We start from the raw sequence: 20,874 nt of genomic DNA, 5'->3' as shown, positions 1-20,874 counted from the left end.
GCACGAAGCTGAAGCCTGAAGATGACGAATGAGACTTCGTCGAAATGTCGCCAAGACACTTCCAATTTTACGCGGGAGAAAACCCGAATAACCAAAGACCTACATACAAACACCCGCGAAAACCTCAGAATATATATATATATAGATATATTTATATATATATATATATATATATATATATATATATATATATATATATATATATATATATATATATATATATATAAGCAAAGTATTAATCTGATATAATGAAAGGGAACAATAAGACAGGAATGGTAGGTACTTTTGTGCTCTTATGCACGCCCCTTATAGTCCTCTAAGGAATGGGGTGAGGTCAATAGTAGACAGTTTTTGGTTAAAAATTTTGGGATTTTTAGATAAGACCACAGAGTCAGGTAGTGAGTTCCAAGCGTTAACAACTCTGTTACAGAAGTCATATTTTCTGCAATCAAGATTGAAGCGGTTAACATTAAGTTTGAATCTATTGTTTGCTCTTGTATTATTGTGATTGAAGCTGAAGTAGTCTTTAACAGGAAAGACATTGCAATAGATGATTTTGTGTGTTAAACATAGGTCTTGTCGGAGTCGGTGGAGTTCTAAGTTTTCTAATCCCAGGATTTCAAGTCTGGTGGTATAAGGTATTTTGTTGTTTTCAGAGGAGGGAGAACTCTTCTTGTAAAATATTTCTGGACGCGTTCAATTGTATTAATGTCTGAGATGTGGTATGGGTTCCAGACAGGTGAGCTGTATTCAAGAATAGGTCTAGCAAATGTTTTGTATGCTCTGGTTAGTAGTGTAGAGTTTTTGGAAAAGAAGCTGCGTAAAATTAGGTTTACAACTCTTAGAGGTTTTTTTGTTATGTAGTTGCAGTGGGCTTTGGCACTTAGATCATTTGATATGAAAACTCCAAGGTCTTTAACGGGGTGAGGGTCATCTACAAGGTAATGTCCATCGAGCTTGTATTTAGTGTTCAGATTCTTTTTTCCAATGTGTAAGACAGAGCATTTGCTGGTTGAGATTTGGAGTTGCCAAGTTTTAGACCAATCGGATACAAAGTCAAGGTCTTTTTGAAGGGTAGAAGTATTGTTGTTGGTTTTAAATAGTTTGACATCGTCAGCAAAGAGAACACAATGACTTGAGATAAGGTCACAGAGATCATTTATGTATAGTATGAAGAGCGTTGGTCCAAGAACGCTGCCTTGGGGAACACCACTTTTGACAGGAATAGGATTTGATAGAGGGTTGCCAATTTTGACCACTTGTTGCCTGTTTGACAGGAAGGCATTTATCCAATTGTGAAGAGGTCCTGAAATGCCGTAGGATTTTAGTTTTAGGAGAAGTTTATCGTGTACTACTGAGTCAAAAGCTTTGCAGAAGTCTATGTAGATTGCATCTATTGCTTTGCCTTGATCAAGGTTTGTAGTCCATATGTTTTTGCAGTGCACTACCAGTTCGGGTGAACCAGTCTGAACCAGCAGAATATCACCTCTGAATGTTTGGTATAAAAGGGGCAGAAGGATCATTTTGCAGGCTTTCAACATTCTTTTATTCCACCATACCAGCACAGTAGCATTCCTGAAATCCTTTGCTCTGTTTCCTGACCTGGTCTATTTTGAAGAGCTGACAAGAGCCCAGGTACATGCTAGAAACCAGCATAGATGTGCCAAGAACATCTTTGCTTAGTTGCTGTGCTGGCTTATTATTAGTAAAATAAAAGGAGAGTGTGTGATATACACAATTGGGCTTTCAGAAAAGAACTTTTTTTTTATTCAGATTGTATCCAGGATTGAACACTTGGACTCAGAGCCAGGGGTAAAATCCAGCAGATTCTGACAAGGTTCTGGAGAACCGGTAGCAGAAATTTTGAGTAGTTCAGAGAACTGGCAAACACCACCTCTGGCTGGCCCCAGAGTGGGGTGGGAATAGAGATATTGCAGTATCCTTCCCCTACGAGTAGGGAGGGAATGGGGATTTTGCAGTATCCTTCCCTTGCCACACCCACCAAGCTACACCACGTGCACCAAGCCATGCCCACAGAACCGGTTAGTAAAAAAATTGGATTTCACCACTGCACAGGGCCCAATCTAAGATGAGACTAATCAGCCTGGACAAAACATAAATAACTAACATTTTTGCTTGTCAGGAGATAGTGCCATTTGCAAGAAGCGCTAACAATCCTAAGGCAATGGAGACCGCATTGTTTCAGAAGAACTGATGTAGGCATTGTAGAGGCTGTGGGTGTTTAAATCCAGGGTTTTAAACTGCCTGCAATGTTGCTCCTTTAGATTAACATCATTTGATATTTACAGATGGAGCCGTTCCTACAGTAAGGATGCATCTTAGTAGATTCCTGACATACAGGTTGAGGCAGTTTTGTGGAAGGATGGTCCTTAATAAAAAGGATGTTTTGTTACCTGTTGCCCTGGATATTCTAGATTACTCTATTGCAAACAGCACACTGGAGAGATGGATAGAAAGAGTAGTCTGTTCTGAAATATCACTATGATAAATAAGTGGAATGTTTGTATTTTCTTACGAAGAATCACGTGACATTTGTGACATTTTTAATTCAAGGCAAGGCAAGTCTATTGTATAAGTGACACCTTTACTTTGTATACACATCTACTCAGAAATAAATCTCGTAGAAATTACTCCTAGTAAAACAGGTTTGTAGATTTACTGATCATCCTCTGCAGACCAGATATTTTGTGATTGCTGGTTTCATGCACCACAATGGATACATTATACATATAATGTATATTTCTGGTTTTTGTTTTTGTTTGTTTTTTTTGTTCTTAAATTAATTAATTTAAATAGCTGATCAGTTCACAGTTCTGACCCTGGGAGACGTACGTTGAATTAAAAATGGAAAACAGATAATAACCAACCAACAAGAATGGCATGAAACTAAGGCCACACCACAAAAATAATCTCAACCATTACAGCACACATAGGTTCATTCAACGTTCTGCCAAGAAAAGAGCCACGTTTCAAGGCTTTGCAAAAAGCTAACAGGGTCTATCCACATCTTGAGAGGTGAGTTTTAGTGGGATATATGAAACCACCTCCCACTTGCTAGGTCAAAAAGTAATATCCTGTAAATTCTTTGTCCATCTGGATCTTGTATGTAAACTATGTCTAGACAATTCACACTAACTTTTCAAAAGTTACACAGTTTTATTCTCTAATATGAGCATTGCCACTGGGACTTATTATAATATACAAAAAACTCTGCCTGTGCCCCCCGGGATATCTTAGATTTTCTACAAGCACAATATGCTAATTTTCTGGGAATAAAATATATGGATCCTACTCTTTTGAAATATTGCATGCAGTGAGGCTGTATCAATCTATTTGTTGGACATGGAAAACTGTAGAGAGGCCCCTTATGTTTCCCACGCCTGCCATTTTTCTGCAATGCTTTGGTAAGTTGAATAGTATTTCCAACAAATAAATATTTCATGACAAAGGGAAAGAGGGGAAAGTTAAAATTTAGAGATTAACATAGGATGTGTACAAGCAAGAAATATATATAATTGCTTACAATTATACTTGTTAACCAATTTTCTTGATAGAAGTGGCTTTTTGTTCATATCTACCAATTAGTCTACAAATTTCATTTATACTGGTGGACTTAAATCAGAGGTGGACATCACATAATGTAACAACTGCTTCGCCCAGAACCGGAAATGTGAGCACGCGCCTTACACGCCTGCGCACGGAATCAAAAACACAATTATATAGGACGGGATAGCACTGGGGTGGGTAGGCGGGCCCAACCACTGGTCGGAACTACCGGTTTGTCCAAACCGGTCCAAACTGGCAGCAGGCCACCTCTGACTTAAATGTATCTTAGTCTATTGTGTGTAGGGAAACTCTGACAAAAAGACTAGGTTATAATTTTATTCCCAAAGTGATTTAGGGAGATATTCAGGAGAAAAAAGAGATGGATGGCCATGTGCCACAATATGCTTCTCTTAAAGCCTCTCATTTATCTATCAGCTTTAACTGAATGGAAAAATCCATCGGCTGAAACCTTCAGAGCACAATCTTCTTCTCTTCAGCGGAAGGCATTAATACTAAATTCATCTATGATGACAACATCATACTATTTTGTGCCCTGAATGATTTCACAGAAGAAATAATGCACTAAGCTGTCATCCTCCAAGAGACAACTTTTTAAACTACACCAGATCTGAATTTAGAAAACACCCATATCACATTGCAAAACAGCCACTGCCAAATAGTGGATAATTTTTTTTTGCACCTAATGTAATTGGAAAACAGCTTTTAATCAGCATAAAGACTACAAAAACAATCAGTGTTGACTAAACTTTAATTGGTTTAGGATTCTGTACTGGTGAGAAAATAGCCACCAGAAGCTAAAAAATGATGGTAATTAAGAAACATGTTTTTTCATCCAATAAACTTCTTTAGTTGAGCTTCCAGAAACAATACTTCATCTTACCTTCTTCCAACAAAGCATTCCTTCATTTAATATGACTAAGAATGGATTTCCCCTTCTAGTCCTAAATTCTAAAACAGAATGATTGTGCCTCATTCCAGAATAAACCATAATGGAATGTATTTGTTTGGGGCTTAATTTAAATATAAACCCAACCAGATTTAAGTCATGGTTAAAATAAAGTTCAGTGTCTGACCCCAGCCAATAACATTGCAGTCTGCAGAACAAAGGGGGATCGTTTCATGAATGTGATGAACAAGGACAATGAATTTCCTGGGGGGCAGGTGGGAGGCTTACTTGGTTTACTGAAGACTGGAGCCTTCCCAAGAGGCCGGATGAAAAAAGAAATCTCCTCTGTTCCTCCATTTAGTCAATCTTTCCTCTTTCAAACACCTCACTGTGCATTTTGGCCAATGAAGCATTGAGTGGGAAAGTGGGATTTATGAGTGGATACATTCACACACTTTCAATGGAGATAGAAGAGTTTGGGATCTTGGTGGTAGAACATGGAAAAATCTTGTCCCCAAAGGCAAGGCAGGCCTCTACTTTCCTAGCCTTTGGAAAACCATCAAGACCTGATTCTGCCAACTTGTTTGGGGAAGTCATTCAATTCTGAAGGTGATTGGTGGGTTGAAGAGGCTCCTTCTGCCTTTTAACTTTGTAGTCATCCTTTTAAACTCTCTTTTAATTTTGTTTTTAAGCTTTATTTTAATTATGGCTTTTATAATGACTTGATTGTTTTCTTTGAACCTGCACAGAGTCATGCAAGTATGATGGGCGATACAGAAATTTGAAAAATTAAATAAATAAATAAAAATAAAAACGCATGCAGTAATGAAGTGCTCAAGGCAAAACATAGCACACAGAGAGACTATTACAGTACAAGCGTTTTATTCTTTAGATTTGTTTAAGCATCACATTTTATGCATGCGTATATGCAAACATGCATGCTTACTGATTCTCACTTTGCTTGTTACCTCCTGTCCAAGGAATGCACACGGATTGGAGAAGGCAGGACTACACCGTCAATTACAGTTGTGTTCCTGATTTGAAAAACTTTTATCCTCTTACCAGCAGCATTTGTCACACATTCCTTCCCATCTTATCTTAGTCTTTCGTTGACTTCTGTGTGATCTGCTTCATGATACTTCTTATCTGTGGTAACTGGCATCCAGATCTCGCCTGCTTGCTTGGTTGTTTTCCACCCTCCTCTGCAGATTTGCATTTTTCCCCTGGTTCAAATTCTGTTCATCTATATCTCCTAATATTTTATTTCCTGTAATACCTCCAATGTTTCAGAAGTAAACTCGAGGACAAACATCTGCTGGAAAGTATGAAGGGGAAAAGCTGATCCTAGAACAAATAGATTTCCTAGGTATCCCCTCACTCATTTAAAATAAGTATTTCTACAAGGCCTCTTTTCTTTTTGGCCACTGGTTTCCCATCTCTACTCCCCATCCCCTCCCTACTTTGTTACCACTTGCAAATTTTGACAGTGCTCTTCTTACAATGGTTGATCTGTGCCTGATCCATGACAATAGTGGGGAAATGCTTCTGTATCCCTGGAATTGAGTCCCTATCAAGGCATCGAGGCAGAAGAGTTCTTACCTTCCCTCTCTCACTAGTGGGTAAACACTGGGAGCCAAGTACTCCTGGCATATCCTGGAAGTTCTCACTGCAAAAAGTTCACCTAACATGTAGCCAGCACAGAAGCTAAAAAAGCTCAATATTTGGATCTGGATGCCATGTCAAACCAAAGGTTCATGTTATCTGTAATTTATAAATGTATTTTCATTTATTATCCAGTATTTTCCCGCTTTCTGGAAATAAGCTATCAGTCTTATTTTCTTTGCCCCCTTCCCCATGGCCTGCGTGCGATCCTGCTAAGTGAACTACTACTCTTATATTATATGGATTGTTAGCATTAATGGGACAGATAAAACAAAGGAGCCCTTATGTGCAGGAACAGGTCAAGGGTTTTCTGGTCCATATATTTTATTAAAGCACAACCTACGAAAGCAAAAAAAAAATGTAATCACCATGCAACAAATTCTGTAATTGTATTTTTGTTTGATTTGATTATTAATTTTTCTCTTCAGAGATCTGATTCAATAAAGATGGATCAGCAGAATAACTACACAATGGTAACAGAATTCATCCTACTAGGATTCACTGATGAACCCAACCTGCAGATGGTTCTCTTCTTTTTGTTTCTTGCCATCTATCTTTTCACTATGACTGGAAGCCTCGGCCTAATTGTGCTGATCAGGATTGACTCCCACCTTCACACTCCCATGTATTTTTTCCTCCTCCATTTATCTTTCACAGACCTCTGCTACGTCTCAGTGATTGCCCCCAAGATGCTAGTGAACTTCTTGGTAGATCATAAAAGCATCTCATATGCAGGATGTGTGGTCCAGCTTTGTTTGTTCACTGCCTTTGTGACTACTGAGTGCTTTCTTTTGGCTGTAATGGCAATTGACCGATACATGGCTATTTGCAACCCTCTCTTGTATCCTGTTTTTATGTCCCAAGAAGTATGCAACTGTCTGGTTGCAGGATCATATGCATCTGGTGTTGCAAATGCAGTGCTACAGACAGCGTGTATATTCAGATTATCCTACTGTAGATGTAACATCCTCAAACATTTCTTCTGTGACATCCCTAAACTTCTTCAGCTTTCCTGCTCTGAATCCCACCTTTCAGAATCTCTTTCTGTCTTTGCATCAGGAATAGTTGCATTGACCTCCATTTCAGTCATTATTATTTCATATCTCTGCATTTTATCTGCCATCCTGAAGATCAACTCGATGAAGGGAAAACGTAAAGCTTTCTCCACCTGTGCTTCTCACCTAACATCAGTGGCTTTACTTTATGGAACCGGGACCTTTATATATATCCATCCCAACCTTAAATCTGGACAGGATACTGATATGGTAATTTCCATAATTTACACATTAATCATACCCATGTTGAATCCCCTAATCTATAGCTTGAGAAATAAGGAGGTGAAAGAAGCCATTAGAAAAGTCACAACCAGTTAACCGGTTTATCTTTCCACCAATGATTGATGTTACCCTGAAATAAACTGAATCGGTTGTAACCACTTTCTACAATGGAATGAAGACCTCAGGGGTTTTCTTAGGGAAGTCTTCACTGAATTTCTTTTCCAACTATATCATGCTGCCCATTCTAGATCTTGTCTTTTATCTTTCTTTCTTTTTTTAACTGTAGTTACAGAACGGTAATATATTATGGCAATTTTTAAAAGAAAGCTAACTGTAGAAAAATAGTATATATTTTTATATTTCAAAATTAAATGAAATTTTCTCTATGCTTTGAATAAAAAACTCTTCCTCTCCCCATATTAACATTATTGATCAATCTTTCCTAATTTGTGCCCTTGAGGTATATATGTTGACTGGAATAATGCAATGCCACTCAATACTCTGTGGGATGAGGACATGGCACAGAACAGAATGTTATGGATCTGGGAAAAACTGATGCATAATAAAATAAGGTCTCATATAGATTACTTAAAGGTTAGCCCTCATGCTCCAAAATAGCTTGATCACTCATAACATTCACTTTAGAATAGGGGAGATATTCATCAGATGCAATTATTTCTGAAAGAAAATCATCTTTAGTCATCCATTTTGCCCTTTTTCAGTCAAGACTTTATTCTTCTTTGGAACAAACCTCTGAGCATTTCATTCTTGATGCTTTGATTTCTGAAAACCCAAAATGTTTTCATTGATGATGGGAGGGTTTGACTTCTGGCAACTACCTAGATAATCCCTGCAGTTTTCTTGGCAAGGTTTTCCAGAAGTGGTTTGCCATGCTTTCTCCCTTGGGCTGAGAGTGAGAGGCCAGTCCAAGGTCATTAAGCTGGCTTTGTGTCTGACATGGGACTAGAACTCATGGACTCCTGCTTTCTAGACTGGTGACTTAACCACTATGCCAAACTGGCTCTCTCAATTGCTCTTTAAGGTATATTTAGTCATTGATTCATTCATTTGCGATGGTTAAAGTCTGCAAAGCTTATGACTTCTAGGCTCTGGAGCATATCCCTGTCTTCAGGAAAGAGCCGCAGGATCAGGGCCAATGTTGAGATCAGAGGAAGTGTGGTGTCCCAGAGAGCGGGCTCTGCAACAGAAAAGCCACTCTTTCAAGGACCCGTAAGACATTCTATGAATGGAGGGATCAAAAGATGCTCCTCCTCTCTATCTACTGAGTCAGATAAAAACAATACTTTCAATTTTTTAGAAGGACTGAAAATAGTACCTTATGGAAATATCCCTTGGCTTTATTGAAAAGATAGACATAATGACTGTGTTTAAAAATCTCACATAGGGAAGCTGTAATAATTTAATTTCTGAATAAAAGGATGCTCAATGTTTTTGGCATCCTAAAGTTGGAGTGCTGATTTGGTGAGAGACTCCCAATGAAACAACAGAGAAGGTGAAAAAAAAAATTAAATACACATAGTATCACTTAAATTGTCACTTCCAATAGTTATTTTTCCACCAAGGAAGCATCGATCAAGTTCTGGGACTCATTTGACAGCCACAAGGACAAATAGGAAATTCCAAGGGAGCAGAGAAAAATGACCTGATGCCCAGTATAGTTTAATTGCTGAGTTTTATCAGTCTTGAGGATTCCAAGATCACACCCATGAGATGTAATTGCAGTATATTATTGTGCTCTGCATTATTCCACTACATCTTTTCAGCTGGAGCTTGCACTGCTTACAACAGGTAAATCTCGCTAAGATATGTGTATCGGCCAGTGACTGGTGGAAAATGAAATCATTACTATTCAAACTAGTAAGAAGCAACACGTCTGCACTGTTTACTTTCTTCCTTTTCCCAAATTAGGAATTTTATTTAGCAAAATTACAATAGCTTAAGGCAGAACATATGTTTAATGATTTTAGTTAAAAGCGAGCTTCTGTAATAGAAAAGGGTAGAACCAAGGTAATCTAACAGTAACCATAATAGTCATAAACCTGATGGTACTTTTTGTAATTTTACATTTACAAACTCTGGAGCAAGGGGAAGATAGCGAAGATGTGATCAGCATTGTTCCTGATTCCTTTTCTTTCTAATTCAGGGGTCTCCAACCTTGGCAACTTTAAGACTTGTGGACTTCAACTCCCAGAGTCTTAAAGATGCCAAGGTTGGAGACCCCTGTTCTAATTGCTACAATATATACTTTACTAAAATACATGTTCTTTTTTTTCAAAGAATTTTGCTCAAGAGTACTGTATTCAGTTTGGTATAAATTTTCAACTAATTAATGATAAAGATTAATAGAGAATATGCAATGCTGGTGAATCACATTTCATTCTCAAAGAAATCAGTGGTACATTTTTTTTCATATGCACACCACCATGCATTTTAGCTCTAAAATTCCTAGGACATACCATGGACGACAAAAATACTGGATTATTGGATCATTTCAGAGTTACTAAACATGCACAATCCTGAATGTAAACGTAAATGTTTAACAATATAAAGTAGAATTTGGAATTTGATCTGTTTCAATTTATTACATTTATGATAATTTCTTTGAGTACCATAATTTAATTAAAAAAATTAAATAACTATAATTTTATCTTCCTTTTTTCCCAGTTTGTTTTGGGTTGCTCTTTTTCCCTTCTTCCTCTGACAGGTTTTTTTAAAATTAAAAAACACTATAAATGAATGAGAAAAATGAAAGCCAAGTAACACAGTTCATCTTCTCAGGACTCACGTATTATCCACAATTGCAAGTAGTTCTGTTTGCCCTTTTCTTGATTATTTAGGTAAAGGTAAAGGTTCCCCTCGCATATATGTGCTAGTCGTTCCCGACTCTAGAGGGCGGTGCTCATCTCCATTTCAAAACCAAAGAGCCAGCGCTGTCCAAAGAAGTCTCCATGGTCATGTGGCTGGCATGACTAAATGCCAAAGGTGCACGGAACACTGTTACCTTCCCACCAAAGGTGGTCCATATTTTTTCTACTTGCATTTTTACGTGCTTTCGAACTGCTAGGTTGGCAGAAGCTGGGACAAGTAATGGGAGCAATGTCCAATAGTGGGCATATGGGCCAAATATCTGTGAGAAAAATAAGCTGCAAAAGAACTCTAGAACTTTCTAGTGTGAAAAACTGTTGATTGCAAATGCATCACTTTAAAAAGAAACAATTCATCATATCCTATGCTATCTTCTCATACAATATTATTGTTAAATAAAATGCTATTTGTTCATAGTCGACTTGGCTTTCAAATTAAAAAAAGAGGCAGTATATAATGTTCATGCACACACACACTCACACACACACACCCATTCATCTATATGCACATGCATAGCTAAAGTACTGGAGTTCCAAGAAAAGAACAGACAAGATGCCGAACAGCACAAGGATCTTAAACAAGTATAAGATCCAAGTTTAACATATGGATCCCAATTAAATCCTTATAAGGTGGCAGCAACAAAAGTATAAAGGATAGTTTTATTTGTCTTCTCCCCATCTTCCCCCGAATATGAATTGGAATGCATTATGCTACTTCTGTCCAAAAAACCCCCCTTCATTTTAGTCACAGTGGTAACTGCAATTACAGCAGAATTATCAGAAATAAAAAGACACAGCAATCAGAAAGAAAGAATAGAATAGAATAGAATAGAATAGAATAGAATAGAATAGAATAGAATAGAATAGAATAGAATAGAATAGAATAGAATATTGGCCAAGTGTGATTGGACGCACAAGGAATTTGTCTTGGTGCATATGCTCTCAGTGTACATAAAAGAAAAGATACATTCGTCAAGAATCATAAGGTACAACAATGAATGATAGTCATAGGGAACAAATAAGCAATCAAATCATATTAGGAAACAATCAATATAAATCTTAAGGATACCAGCAACAAGGTAGACTTAAAGAGCCAGACTTAATGCAATGATTCCACTCTAGGGATATGCATTGGATTTGTCTATACTCCAAATGGGAAGCAAACGGGATTATATAACCAAAGGAGATGAAATCCAATCTCAATCAAAGGATCCAAGCAAATCCTGAAAGCTTTGTGATGCTTTCCCATTTTGTAATCAGACATGCTGACGGCTGAAATGATTGCAACTCCCAGTTTTCTAACATGCCAGGATGGCAAAAGGCAAAAAGCAAGGAAAAAAGGAGACACATAATAGATAAAACTATATTCTAATCACCTGGAATAGAGTAAGCATGGGCTTTCAAGTCACAGTGCTTTGGAGCAGACTTTGCATTCCTTTTTCAAGATTATCTCCACACCACTCGATAGTTCCAGCCAGTGGTGAAATTCATTTTTTTTTACTACCGGTTATGTGGGCGTGGCTTGGTGGGTGTGGCTTGGCTTGGCTTGGTGGGCATGATTTGGTGGGCGTGGAGTGGCTCCATTCCCACCCCACTCCAGGGGAAGGATACTGCAAAATCCCCATTCCCTTCCCACTCCTAGGGAAAGGATATTGCAAAATCTCCATTCCCGTTCCACTGTGGGGCCAGCCAGAGGTGGTATTTGCCGGTTCTCTGAACTACTCAACATTTCTGCTACCGGTTCTCCAGAACCTGTCACAACCTGCTGGATTTCACCCCTTAGTAAGAGAAATTAAGGATGCTACATAACATGAGTGTCCAACATTTTGGCTTGCCTGGACCTCATTAAGTGAGGAGTGACGATCTTGGGCCACATAGAAAATATATAATATAGTATCCCTTTTAAAAATCACTAAAAAGCACATAATAATGTTAAAAGTTGTAGGGCCACATTACTAGATATCCAGGCCTGAAGGCCATGGATTGGACAAGCCTGCTGTATAGGATTTAGTCTTCTCCAGAAGATTTAACTTTCAGCTGTTGTCCATCTTCCTGTACTCTATTTGCCCTTCTTCATTAATTAGGAAGCTGCCCTTCTATGGCTGCTAAGAGAATCAAAGGTAAAACTTCCATGTTCAGAGAGATTCATTCCTTGAGCTATTACTAGATCCCAGTAAAGGCAATTGTCAACATCAGCAAATAACATGTGAAAAGAGAACGAAGGACAATGTTTGCTTCTGAACGTCTTGGCATCTCAGAAAGTCCTGCCTTGTAAGTACAGCTCTGGCACAATAGGATCAAAACACACTTAAAAAGTATCTGCTGTTATTCAATTTTCTGTATTCAGGGAGGGTTTGTTTGTTTGTTTTGTTTTTTGTACAGAGTAGTATTTAATGAGACCAGTTATCTCTGGCAGTGTTTGCATTCTACACACTAATGTGCAGCCAAAATGGAGGCAGCTGCTGTTTAGCTGAACTAGGCAGAGAGCTTTCAAAAATTAGTCAGACACAGGAGAACCTCATCAGAGACTCGGCTTTGTAGGAAAATGATGTCTGGCTGTTTCCATTTTTCCTCCAGTCGCTGCTTGTTAGTAAACATGCTTAATTTTTTCAAGGGAAAAATCATTAAGCCAACTGAAATACTGTATATAATTATGGGGTTTCCTATATAAATTCTTGATAACTGTGCTTCAGGTAGGCTGTTAATTCAAGACCATTTTATATATATATATATATATATATATATTTGTTTTCTGAGGTTTTCGCGGGTGTTTGTATGTAGGTCTTTGGTTATTCGGGTTTTCTCCCGTGTAAAATTGGAAGTGTCTTGGCGACGTTTCGACGAAGTCTCATTCGTCATCTTCAGGCTTCAGCTTCGTGCTTCTGGGAGCAATGTGTGATCGCAGCTGTTTCTTCCTTTTAACTGCTAGTGGGGGTTTGAACTGATTGGGTGGGAGCTTGGCTGTGCTCTGATTGGATGGGGTTTTTTCTGTGCTCTGATTGGCTGGGGGTGTGTCCTGTGTTGGTGGGGGCTTGGTTGTGCTCAGTCTAGTCTGTGCTGCAGGGGGATTTGAACTGGTGAGCTGCATAGCTGTTGTTTGGCTTTGTGGTTGTGCTACATCTTCATAGTGGGTGTCAGTCTGCTGCATGAATGGATTGGAGGGATTTGAAATGGCTAATGTTGCAGCTGCGGTCTGGCTTCTGGTCCTTGGTCGTGCTTCATGATCAGTGTGGGTTTGGGTCTGCTTTCTGGGTGGATGTGCGGTGGTGACATCCTGTGTGGACCTTGTGAGTGTGGGTCTGGTGTCATTCCTCGTGTTAGGGACTCGTTTGTCAATAAGGGCGGGTTTCCAAATGGCTGGTAGGCGGGAGGTGTCATCTCATTTGTTCATGCTGTGTGGGCGTTTTTCTAGACCCACACAGCACAGGTTTTCTAAACCACTAGATCCAAAATAAAAGCCTCCCCCATCAGCGAAGAAATCCAACAAAGAATCATTCCCAGAGAGAAATCATCCAGATGCCCTAAGCTCTATGGCCTCCCCAAGATACACAAAGAAGGAACCCCACTCAGACCCATAGTCAGCTCCATAGGCTCACCTCTACAAAACCTAGCCAAATTTCTCGCCAAACAACTACAGCCCTATGCAGAATCCATCACCTCACACGTAAAAAACTCATTCCAGTTCATAGAGATCATAAAGAAACAAAACTTACAGCCCAGCGACCTACTCGTGAGCTTTGATGTCATATCCCTCTTCACCCAAGTGCCAATCAAAGAAGCCTTGACAGCTATCCAAAACAAATATAACCCCCCCAAGCACATCCTAGATCTGACCAACCACTGCCTATCCAACACATACTTCATCTATAATGGACAAAAATACAAACAAGTAGAAGGAGCACCCATGGGATCACCCCTCTCACCTGTCATTGCCAATCTCTACATGGAACACTTTGAAACCCAAGCTCTAGAAAAATCTGATCACAAACCCAAACTCTGGCTCAGATATGTAGACGACACCTTCATAATCTGGCCACACGGGAAAGAAAAACTTGACAACTTCCTCACACACCTCAATAGCCTACACCCCAAAATACAGTTCACCATGGAAACAGAAGTTAATAACCAACTTCCCTTCCTGGATGTCTTAGTCTACAGAAAACCCAATGGCTCCCTAGGACACACCATCTACCAGAAGAAAACACACACAAACCGCTATCTGCACGCACTCTCACACCACCACCCAGCACAGATCAACTCCGTAGCCAAGACACTCATCTCCAGAACAAAATGCTTAGCTGATGAACAACACCTAAAACCCGAACTAGACACTCTCACTAACGTACTAACATCCAATGGATTCCAAACAAATAAGATTACCAAGCTAATCCAAAAAGAACCCCCCACTAAAATCCAAGACAGAGAACAAGAAAACGGCACAGCCCTCCTCCCATATATAAAAGGCACCACAGACAGAATCAGCAAGATCCTCCACAAACACAACATCAAGACAGCATTCTGCACAAACAGAAAAATATCCACCATCCTAAGAAACCCCAAAGACAAAATTGAGTTAGAAAATCAAGGAGTATATGAAATCCCATGCACCGCCTGCCCCACCACATACATTGGACAAACCAACAGAAGAATAAGTGCACGATTGAAGAACACAAGAACTCATTCAAAAGAGGAACTAACTTCTTCCCTGGTCCAACACTTTAAAGTCACAGGACATGATATTGACTTTAAAAGACCAGAACTATCGCCAAAACTGAACACTTTAACAACAGAATAATCAGAGAAGCCATTGAGATAGAAAACGCCCACACAGCATGAACAAACGAGATGACACCTCCGCCTACCAGCCATTTGGAAACCCGCCTTATTGACAAACGAGTCCCTAACACGAGGAATGACACCAGACCCACACTCACAAGGTCCACACAGGATGTCACCACCGCATCCACCCAGAAAGCAGACCCAAACCCACACTGATCATGAAGCACGACCAAGGGCCAGAAGCCAGACCGCAGCTGCAACATTAGCCATTTCAAACCCCTCCAATCCATTCATGCAGCAGACTGACACCCACTATGAAGATGTAGCACGACCACAAAGCCAAACAACAGCTATGCAGCTCACCAGCTGAACTCGCCCTGCAGCACACACTAGACTGAGATCAACCAAGCCCCCACCAACACAGCACACACCACCGGCTAATCAGACCACAGAAACCCCCATCCAATCAGAGCACAGCCAAGCTCCCACCCAATCAGTTCAAACCCCCACTAGCAGTTAAAAGGAAGAAACAGCTGCGATCACACATTGCTCCCAGAAGCATGAAGCTGAAGCCTGAAGATGACGAATGAGACTTCGTCGAAACGTCGCCAAGACACTTCCAATTTTACACGGGAGAAAACCCGAACAACCAAAGACCTATATACAAACACCCGTGAAAACCTCAGAAAACAAATATATATATACGAAGAAAAACACGAAGATTGCTCCCAGAAGCACGAAGCTGAAGTCTGAAGATGACGAATGAGACTTCGTCGAAACGTCGGCAAGACACTTGAAATTTTACGCGGGAGAAAACCCGAACAACCAAAGACCTACATATATATATATATATATATATATATATATATATATATATATATATATATATATATATATATATATATATATATATATATATATATATATATATGGTCTTTGGTTATTCGGGTTTATATATATATATATATATATATATATAAGGTCTTTGGTTATTCGGGTTTTCTCCCGCGTAAAATTGGAAGTGTCTTGGCGACGTTTCGATGAAGTCTCATTCATCATCTTCAGGCTTCAGCTTCGTGCTTCTGAGAGCAATGTGTGATTGCAGCTGTTTCTTCCTTTTTAACTGCTAGTGGGAGTTTGAACTGATTGGGTGGGAGCTTGCCTGTGCTCTGATTGGATGGGGGGTTTTTTGTGCTCTGATTGGCTGGGGGTGTGTCCTCTTCGGGTGGGGGCTTGCTTGTGCTCAGATTAGTCTGAGTTGCAGGGGAATTTGAGCTGGTGAGCTGCACTGCTGCTGTTTGGCTTCGTGGTCGTGGTCGTGCTACATCTTCATAGTGGGTGTCAATCTGCTGCATGTATGGATTGGAGGGGTTTGAAATGGCTAATGTTGCAGCTGCGGTCTGGCTTCTGGTCCTAGGTCATGTTTTCTGATCAGTGTGGGTTTGGGTCTGCTTTCTGGGTGGATGTGCGATGGCTTTCATGGCTAAGGCAGAACTAGAACTCATAGTCTCCTGGTTTCTAGATTGGGCCTTTAAATACTAGACCAAATTGACTCTCAAGTTCAATAATAAAGTGAGTGAGCTTGAATTATAAACTTCAGTGAAGCATATTTAAATCATCATCACCTTCCTAGTGATGATCCAATTGTGGTGGTGATGGTCCCAGCAGGATCCAGTTTTCAGATCAACAACATTTATTTTAAAATAATCCAGTAAACATCAAAAGTTAATGAACAACAATATAATAATCTTAACTTCTTCTTCCTTTCTTCTGCCCTTCTTTCTTTTTTCTTGGCAGGAAAAAAAAAGGACAGGACTACATGATTAGACAAAATCAGACCCAGGTGACTGAATTCAACTTTTCAGGATTTCAGGATTTACAGATCATCCAGAACTACAAGTTGTTCTCTTTAATATATTCTTGATGATTTATATCATCACACTGAGTGCAAATATTGGGATGATCCTGTTGATCAAGATGGATCCCCAGCTACATACTCCAATGTACTTCTTTCTCAGCCATTTGGCCTTCCTGGATGCCAGCTATTCTTCAACTGTTACCCCCAAGGCAATAGCAGATTTTTTAGCGGACAAGAAAACCATTTCACGGGCTGGATGTCTTATACAATTTTTTATGTTCATTGGATTGGTGACCACTGAATTGTTTTTGCTATCAGTCATGGCCTATGATCGATACGTGGCCATTTGCCATCCATTGCTTTATTCCAGAATTATGTCCAAAAAGTGCTGTGTTTCCTTGGTGGTTGGTGTCTATAGCTATGGATTTGTGAACTCGATTATCCAGACAGCATTAACATTCCAGTTATCCTTCTGTGGTCCAAATTTAATTAACCACTTTTACTGTAATGACCCACCACTTCTAGCTTTATTCTGCTCTAACAATCAGCCAAAAGAAATCCAGCTTTTTGCATCGAGTACTATCAATTTAACTGGGTCCCTTGTCACAGTCATCATCTCCTATATCTATATTCTGAATGCCATCTTTAGAAAACATTCTACTAGCAGAAGACACAAAGCCTTCTCTACCTGTGCCTCCCACCTGACGGCTATTGTGATTTTCTATGGCACCCTCTTCTTCATGTATGTGCAACCAAGCTCTTCTCATTCTCTGAATTATGACAAAGTAATTTCTGTGTTTTACGCTGTTGTGATCCCCATGTTGAACCCCCTTATCTATGTTTTAAGAAACAAAGAAGTTAAAGGGGCCTGGAGAAGAATGAAATTTAAGAAATTGTTTTTTATAATATGACATGTATATATGTGCCTATTTTGTAGCTTTTTATATCTTGCCCACTCAACCAGCCATGCACTAGATAAAGTGCAACAGATTAAAATTAAAAAAATTAACAATAGAAATGACTCAATTTAAAAAAAAAAACCAGTAATAATAAATCAACCCTCTCCCAAGATGGATGTCTATAAAATCAAGCTAGGGTTGAAGGCATAGTGTAATAAAAATGTCTTTAAATAGTATCAATCATTCATCCATTCATTCATAAACCCACCCACTTACTTATTCACTCATTCATTCAGTTATCCATCCAATTTATATGGCCAGGCATCTAGCCAAGAAACTTGGGGTGACAAAAAGCCCCCAAAATTATTACATTAAAACAGAAACCAATTAAAAGTATATTGAGGCTCAATAAATAAAAACACAGAATCAAACCACGGGACATATGCACCGATGCTATAGCTCCCAAACGCACTCATTTGTTTTTTTAAGATTATTATAGATGGAGCTTTACAGATCTTTGTGGGTTAAGAATTCCAAGGTGTGGGCATTGCCACAGATAAAGCCTATCATCTCATTCATGCCCCATCCTCAATTCAGGGTGGGGAGGGTGATTCTTAACAGGTTTTCTTAGGATTTCTTTTCTGTGAAAAGGGGAATTCAATAGCTGCAAGTAGAACTGAATGTAACATAGTGCTGTCTCATAGGACCTTATAGGTCGTTATCAGTACTTTGAGTTGGGTCTTGAAGACTAGTGGAATTCAGTGCAGTGGTTTCAGGAAAGATGTGATCCTGCCATAGCAGGATTGGCTCACCATTAATCTTGCAGCTGCATACTAAACCAGCTGTGGTTTCCAGGTGCACTCCAAAGCCTACCCTACTTAAACTACATTACATCCGAATGATCAGTCCTGACCATACTGGGCAAAAGAGGTCATGACTGCTACACAAACCATAACTACAGTTTCTATGATGACCCCTAACTCATGCCCCATGTCCTTTGGGGGAAAACAATGTTTCTGTATGTTTACTGATGAATGACTAGGGTTTGGAGGCATTTAATTGGACTTTCTTTTCTATCTGATAGACATTGGTCAAGTCATTTCCAGTTTGGTAATGCATACCTGAATGTCATCAGAGCCATTGGGCAGCATTCAAATAAAATAAACAAACAAATCTCATCCTACACAACAGATGCCCCCACCCCGTCCAATGATTTCATATAGCATGGCGAGAAAAAGCATGGAGGAGAATATTCAACCCTGGGACAACCAGAAGAACCAGGAGGACCTGTTTTTTCATCCCTATCTTGACAAACTTCATTCACTAAAGTGACTGATATCGTTTTTATTCCTTGATTGGATCTCAAAATAATTAATTTTCTCAAAGTTGAAATTGAGTTGTCATCACTTTCCCAAGAAAGTATAGGTTGAAGATGGGAGTGAATATGATCAAACATTTCTGAATCAGGGAAGCCTACTTCAGGTATCAACTGGGAAAATATTTAGGGATGATTCACAGCCTGGCCAGCGTCTCTTTTAGCTTCTACCATTGGGCAGAAGACATTGAAGCATAGCCAGCCAGACAAACAGGTTTAAAAACAGCTTTTACCCATTGGCTGTCAGACTCCTAAACACAATATAGCACCACAAACAGATTAATATGATGAATTTCGCTGGTGCCGTATAGTGTGTAATATGTACTGTATATACCATGATATAAGATCATACACCAGAGTAATATATGTGTTGCACAGAATATGACATACATATGGAAATGTATGACTAGTTTTTTTTCCTAACTACCGTATTTCCCTGAAAATAAGACCCTGTCTTATATTTTTATGAACCCTGAAATAAGCGCTTGGCCTTATTGCCATGAGCTCAAAAGCCCGATTGTCTTATTTTGGGGGAAACAGGGTACTTGTATAAGGATTATTCTTTATATTATTCATGTTGTCTTGTATTCTTGTATGGACTGCACCAGTAGAGGCTAAACCAATTTCGTTCTATACAACGAATACAATACAATGACAATAAAGGCTTTGAAATCTTTTTTGGAACATATTACTGAATATGGGTTGTTAACAAGGCTGAGAATTCTTCGAGAAAAAAAGATACGATAGCTATTTCAAGTGAGGGAAAATTTAATTGGAGAAGATTTGCTTCAGACCAATTTACAACGTCTAACAGAACATCTTTGGGAGTTGTTTTTTTTTATGGATATAAATAAATCTGAGAACTTCTTCAGGAAAGGAGACTTAATAGACTCTCCTGAGAAGAAAAAAACTCTATTCTATGAAGATAAACTGAAGGGAGTAATTTAAATATGGTTTAATTAATTAGGATAGATTTTTTAAAAATTTGATATACTGTATGTACTGTTAGAAAGCTTTGAGTTAGTTCTGTATGTGTAAAATGAGTAGGGATATATATACAGGCCGCCGGTTCTTTATTTAATACTGGGTAATATTCTAAATTTGGTAAAATATTATGGACTAGATTTGAAAATATGAGAATGATATATATTTCCCCACAGCAAGGAGAAGCTGATATGGTTAAAATGTTTTTTTATTCAAATAAGAGATTGTATTTAATTTTGTTTCTACTTTGAAATTGCTTCTGAATTCTGTGTTTGCAATGAGGAAAAAAAATGAAACTTTGATTGTGTTTTTGTAAACTAGACAGGCTTATTGTTATAGAAATGGCTCGTACAAACTGTTGTGTAAAAGCAAAAAGTTTCCCTTCCTCTCTTCTTACTTTTCCATGTTTCTTTTTCTTTGTATTTTATAGTTTGATAAACTAATAATAAAGTTAAATTGAAAAGAAAGAAAGAAAGAAAGAAAGAAAGAAAGAAAGAAAGAAAGAAAGAAAGAAAGAAGGAAGGAAGGAAGGAAGGAAGGAAGGAAGGAAGGAAGGAAGGAAGGAAGGAAGGAAGGAAGGAAGGAAGGAAGGAAGGGAAAAATCTGAAGAAATCCCATTCAAAATCAGAATTATTGAGGGGCTGAGGAAGAGTATTGACATATGTTGAGAATGTATTCTTA

At 38.8% G+C, this 20,874-nt stretch overlaps 1 protein-coding gene and 1 pseudogene across 1 annotated transcript; both read left to right on the top strand.

Moving 5' to 3' along the window:
* The first annotated feature begins 6,582 nt into the window (after positions 1-6,582).
* LOC131204784 (olfactory receptor 5G9-like) lies at positions 6,583-7,509 on the top strand. The gene has a single exon (XM_058196394.1). The coding sequence runs from the start codon at positions 6,583-6,585 to the stop codon at positions 7,507-7,509; it is 927 nt and encodes a 308-aa protein (XP_058052377.1).
* Positions 7,510-16,896: 9,387 nt separating this feature from the next.
* On the top strand, positions 16,897-17,846 carry LOC131204652 (olfactory receptor 5M5-like; annotated as a pseudogene).
* Positions 17,847-20,874: the final 3,028 nt, after the last annotated feature.

The sequence above is a fragment of the Ahaetulla prasina genome, chromosome 1 (genome assembly GCF_028640845.1).
Source record: "Ahaetulla prasina isolate Xishuangbanna chromosome 1, ASM2864084v1, whole genome shotgun sequence".
NCBI classification, from domain to species: domain Eukaryota; kingdom Metazoa; phylum Chordata; class Lepidosauria; order Squamata; family Colubridae; genus Ahaetulla; species Ahaetulla prasina.
This window is presented reverse-complemented; position numbering and strand designations above follow the sequence as displayed.